Source organism: Xenopus laevis, chromosome 1L (assembly GCF_017654675.1).
Source record: "Xenopus laevis strain J_2021 chromosome 1L, Xenopus_laevis_v10.1, whole genome shotgun sequence".
NCBI lineage: Eukaryota > Metazoa > Chordata > Amphibia > Anura > Pipidae > Xenopus > Xenopus laevis.
The window spans coordinates 211,588,170-211,594,169 of record NC_054371.1 but is presented as its reverse complement, the minus strand read 5'-3'; the positions used below and the strand labels follow the sequence as shown (position 1 = coordinate 211,594,169).

General features: G+C 35.0%; 1 protein-coding gene across 2 annotated transcripts in view; it reads right to left on the bottom strand.

Annotated features, from left to right (window-relative positions):
* Positions 1-3,911: 3,911 nt before the first annotated feature.
* Positions 3,912-6,000, bottom strand: part of hcn1.L (hyperpolarization activated cyclic nucleotide gated potassium channel 1 L homeolog) — a 212,308-nt gene continuing 210,219 nt past the window's right edge. Inside the window, exon 8 of one of the 2 annotated variants that reach the window (XM_041569429.1) lies at positions 3,912-5,251. In XM_041569429.1, the coding sequence (XP_041425363.1) occupies positions 4,446-5,251 (806 nt within the window). In that variant the 3' untranslated portion in view covers positions 3,912-4,445. The remainder of the gene's footprint in view (positions 5,252-6,000) is intronic. The other variant, XM_041569440.1, reaches the window with a different exon arrangement.

The following is a 6,000-nucleotide window of genomic DNA, read 5'->3' as shown; positions in this document are numbered from 1 at the left end:
TTCCACAATGTTCAATTTAAAATAAATATTTGTTCATGCTTCGACTTGTAGTACTGTTCTGGCCCCTCAAACATGTGGTATGGGTAAATTTCATTTTATTATAAAATTAAACTACCGCAACATGCATTTCAACTTCATTTTTTGTATTTTTGTGGTTTTTGGGCAGATATTATTTCAAGTTTAGAGGGAGACAAATAGAAAGCAATTAATTAAAAAAATAAACTTCTCTTCTTGTAAAGCTACCACTATGAAATAAGCCTTTTTCCATGTAACGAGTTCAAAATATCATAGGGGTTTTATATATTTAATTATTGGTCATTACAGCAAATGCAATACTATACTATATTGCAGGAAGTATTAATTTTAAAAATAAGGAGGTTCACTCTACTTTAAAGGTCACTGTTGAGACTTTACCATGGATTTTGCATATACTTTTGGAGATCCATTCTAAAGAAAGATATAAATAAAATAAAAATTGGCCAGAGAAGACAAATAAAATGATACATGGTTTAATTAATAAAGCATGTCAAGAAAAACTCCAAGGGGCACATTTACTAAGGGTCGAATTTCGAAGTGAAAAAAACGTTGAAATTCGACTATCGAATAGTAGTTCGATATTGGAAATCGAAGTCGAAGGTTTTTTTGATCGAATATGGGAATATTCGATCAAAGTAAAATTGTAAAGTTGATTAAATCCTTCAATTCGAACGATTCAAACAATTCAATCGATCGGTCGAACAATTTTCAAAAAAAAAACTTTAACTCCTAAAAACTTAGCCAAGGGGCACATTTACCTAGGGTCGAATATCGAGGGTTAATTAACCCTTGATATTTGACCGTCAAAGTAAAATCCTTCTAATATCGAAGTCGAAGGATTTACCGCTATTCCTACGATCGAAGGAATAATTAAATCCATTGAATCTAACGATTCGAAGGATTTTAATCCATCGATCGAAGGATATTCCTTTGATCAGAAAATTGTTAGGAAGCCTATGGGAACCTTCCTAACATTGGCCTCGGTAGGTTTTAGGTTGCAAACAAGGGGGTCGAAGAATTTTTTAAAGAGACAGTACTTCGTCTATCGAATGTTCGAATAGTCAAACGATTTTTGGTCGAAACGTTCGATTCAAAGTCAAAGGTCGTAGTTGAAGGTCGAAGTAGCCCATTCGATGGTCGAAGTAGCCAAAAAAACCATTCGAAATTCGAACTATTTTCCCTCTATTCCTTCACTCGAGCTAAGTAAATTGGCCCCCAAATGTTGGCTATAGGTTCTAGGAGGTCCCCGAGGCTACCATAGCAATTCTGCAGGTTTAAGTTGGCGAAGTGTCGAAGTTGAAGATTTTTTAAAGAGACGGTACTTCGATTTTCAAATGGGCGAATATTTGAAGTTTTTCCATTTCGAATCGGAGTTGAATTTGGCTTATTCGATGGTCAAAGTACCCAAAAACTCTCTGAATAGAAAAGAAACTTTTCAGAAACAGAAGATGGCTAGAACCAGCAGGCACCCCAAAAAGTTGAAAAGAGGAAAAAGTAAGACTTCATTACAGTAGTGGTAATATGGACAAACATTCCTACAAATGTGGTGGAGACTGATTGCGCAAGTAAGCATTTCCCCTTAACTATAAACACTGCTATAAATGTGACACCTTATTTGCAGGAACATGTCTGAGAAAAAAATAGGTGATGTTGATTCCACCATAAAAAGTTGAGAAAACATGAAGTGCTTATGAGTCATTTTAGTTTATGAGTGGGAGGGTTGAAGTGTAGAATAATCCCATTCACATGCAGTTGTTGAGAATTGTAAACTTGGATTTATCTTTATCAAGATCCCCAGTAGCACAAACTTCCATGGCTAGCGTAACCAAAACCAACAACGTTGCATACATTCCTGTCTTTAGCTAATGAATGCAATCATGAATGAAATCATGGGTTACTGTTTTGATGGCACTTGATGCCAATATAAAGAAATGGAAGCACATAAAAATGATATGTCAAATTAGAAAGATATAATTTAAAACAACTATAAATTTAGCTTTGCATAGTTTTCTCTCAAGGCAAACAATATTTCCAACAATTTTGATAGCACTGTCAAATCAGGCTATTTTTTCTCTGCAACATTCATTGAAATAGCCTTCACAAAACTAGAATAGTGAGACTAGAGTAATGCCCAGGTGCAAATTTGCCCAATGCAATACTACTATTCTAAAAAAGACATATTTATAAAATATGTTTAGATTATTAAAATATGTATGGAAAAAATGCTCATTTCTCATTTTTAGGTAATGGACCTTTATTGAATTATTGCAGAAATGTGTAGTGTATCAATGGTTATTGATCCAGTTATTGTTTTATACTAGGAACTCTCTTTTTATATTCCACGCATATATTTGGGATACATTTGATGCAAGCATATATTGAGATATTTTCTGTTTAATCTTTATAATGAAGAATTTATTTCTGTAAAAAATAGAGGTTTGAGGTTATCCTCATCTAATGAGTAGCAACAATTTAAACAATTTTCTGTTTCATCTACAGATATGATGAAAAGAAAATTTATTTCTGTATTATCTGTTATATCGTCTTATAACTGATTCTGGTATTAATGAACTGTCTCTGTTTACACATTTATGTTGTTTAGCATTACCATATTCCACAACACTATCAGCAGTTTAAAACCATACATTTTTTTCATATAAGGATGTTTATTTGTTATTCCTTTTAGAGGTTGCTTTGGTTTAAAAAATGAAATGATATGAAATTAATAATGTTCCAATTATCAGTGCATGTGATACTTGTTGTGGATCATGATGTAATACATATTTAAATGCAGTTTACTGTCTACAATTATCTTATCTTTTTGGCTTTGTATTTCTGTAGGACTTACAGACCCCTAAAAAATCAATACTGTGCCTTCATTAAACGTCACCATTTAGCATGAAACACCTTACATGGCTGTAATTATTCATTAATAAATTAAAGCTTTTTTGTCATCTGTGACTCCTGTACAGCGTAATTCATACAGCTATAAAATACATTTGTGTCCATTAAAGGCTTATTTTGCAGAAATGAATACATGAAATGAAGGTACATACACCTAATATTATGATATCCAGTACAATTTCTGTTGACTAAGTTGAATAACTTTTCATTTTTGACAGTTTAGGCACAAATGATTACTAGTAAACTTCCTTTGTGCAGAAGTCATCTAAATCACAAGACTTATGTCTAAATATGAATTTGGCGTTCACAAAACCGTTTGAACTGACACTGCTTTCTTTCCTCAGTGCCTTGCCCCCGTTTTTTTTTTTAAATACATTTTAAATACATTTAATAAATCTCATACTTATTGGCTAAGCTTTTTTTTTTTAACTACATGCCTTAGGATAAACTGATCCTATACATTAAACACAGAGTAAATTTCGTGCGCTTCAGGACTAATGGATTATATATTTTTTGATGATCACCAAATACACTTCTAAAGTGAGAATAGAAATTAGAAACAAAAGTAAAACTGAGACTCACAATTAACCCCACAAATGTAAGAGCAATTCGGAACAAGTTTGTTTAGGTAGACAATATTTGTATCACATTCAAAATTCTTGAGATATCTACTTGTTTTTTTACCCCATTATACCCGTAGCCGACCCCAAATTTTATTTAGAAGCCATGCAGAAGAAATCTGTTCTAATTCTGGCAAATTAACGTAGGCTTTGGGAGTGCTGAAATAAAGGCAAGCAGTCAGCAAATCAGATTACATTTTGAGGTGGGAATACTGTACATACAGAAGACATGCTGATTTTTTTACCTGCTGGTCAGAGATTCTATAGATGCTTTTGCAGTCAGATATGCTGTCAAAATTTAATCGGTTCTATAAAAACATTAGAAAAATAAACTAACCTTGGCCACCCAGATATGTGTAAATCAAGCCAAGTTTTGATGACCTTCTTAAATTCCAATCATGAGGAAGAGTGGAAATGAAAAAATATATCAATCTAATCAGCAGTTCAATACAGTAATTGATTTAAAGACTCTTGATTTTAACATTCTGACATTGAAATTTGAATTATCCAAATATCAGATCCCACCAAATAAGTTGCTATTACGCTGATAGTATAAATGCAAAGCACTGTTAGCTTTTTTTGTTTTTAATACTTTGTAATGAATTCTAAATGTGTACTTAAAGAAAAAAAAATACAAAAATGTTCTTTAATGTTTAAAATAAAGGAAGACACACATTTGTATATTAATAAAGTTTTAGAGCTAAACTCGTTGAAGATTTGTTCTTTTTCAAATAGGTTTGTACATTCCTTATGTAAGTCAGAGCAATCTAAAATGTTTCTTCATATTAGAGACTACGAATCTATAGAGTTTAAAAGAGTTTTTGGAAAAGTTTTTTTTTCCTTTTTGATACAGTGAGTGCTGTCAGTATATACAGGCAAGAGTCATCATAAATTTGAAGCATATTTTAGTTTGTCTGTGTCCGTGTCTGTGCTGGATACTGTTGAGGAATCCTTGCTAGGGGGTGCAGGGGGCTGTGTTGGTGCTCCGACTCTTGCGGGAGGTAAAGATCCTGAAGACATCTGGCGAAAAAGGGTTACCCTTTGAGGGACATTGCTCCGACTTCCAGACTGAGTACCTGCAGCCTGAACATTTGATATGGGCTGGGGGAGTGAAGCTAATGATTCTCCCACAGTCGCGTGTGGTTTAGATCCTAAAGTAGATATCTCATGTGGCAAAGAAGGCTGTGAAGCTGAAAGAGGCCTCACATCTCGAGTTAGGTTAGTATTTGCAAGAGCTTGAGCGCTCTTATGAACTTCATTTATCTGGGATGTGCCAGATGCTTGCTGCTGTTGCTGCATTAATGAAAGCTGTGATGCTGTAGGTGAGCTATACTGAAAAGTTCGACCAGCCAATGGACTCTGAACGGAAGGACTGCGGGCTGCAGCAGTAAAGGAAGAAGGTGAAAACACAGCAGCTTGTTGAGATGTCTGGGGGCTGGGTGTTGGTGACTGGAGGTTTCCATGAGATAAACTGTTTGCATTATAAACAGGTGGAGATTGGGTCCTCATCCTCAGTGATGAACTTGTGCTAGAATTTAGAGCTGGCAACTGCTGGTAGCTAACTGAGGGATGACCTTCCACCATCTCCCTGTCTTGTGTCAGCATCTGCTTCAGGATTTCGCTCTCCTGGCTGAATACTCCCGTGTTGAGGTCCTTTTGAAATCGTTGCTGAAGAATGGAGTTCCTCTTCCCTGTTGGGGAAACATTTTTAGGTGTTAATGTTTTTTTTTTATTTTCTATTGAGAAAAAAAAACAGTTAAGGAGAAGGAAAGGTTAAAAGTAAGTAAGTAAAACTGAGAAAGGTCTATAAAAATTTACGATTAAGCCCTCAAAGTAATGCTGCTCTGAGTCCTCTGACAAAAGAAACACCACATTTCTTTCCTTCTATTATGTATACATGGACTTCTGGATCAGACTTCCTGTTTTTAGTTTAAACCTCCAGGGCTTGGGCTTGGGCATGCTCAGTTTGCTCCTCTCTCCCTCTCTCCCTCACTTTTACCTCCTCCCCTCCTTGCTGTAATCTGAGCCCAGAGCTATGAGTGAGCAGGGAGAGACTCAGGCAGGAAGTGATCACATGAGCTAATATGGCAACTGTTATCCTAAAGAAACAGAGAGAGCTTCTAAAGTTGTTTACTCAGGTATGGCAAAGCATTCTACAGAAGAAATATAGCATTCTAGTTTGCACTACCGTGGTTAATCTATTGGCAATAAACCTCTTTTGTAGCTTTGCTTCTCCTTTAAGTGGTAAAAAGCTATTGTATTTCACTTATGATTAAACAGAAGCATGCCTTCTGCAATGTCACCCAAAGAAAGGAAAATTCTTTCTGATGGACTCAGTAAATTAGATACAAAACATTCAGATCATATTGGCATTGATCCACTTCCAGGGGGATGATTTTATAGAAAATTAATAGTCAGATGGTGGGGACATATACCCTAT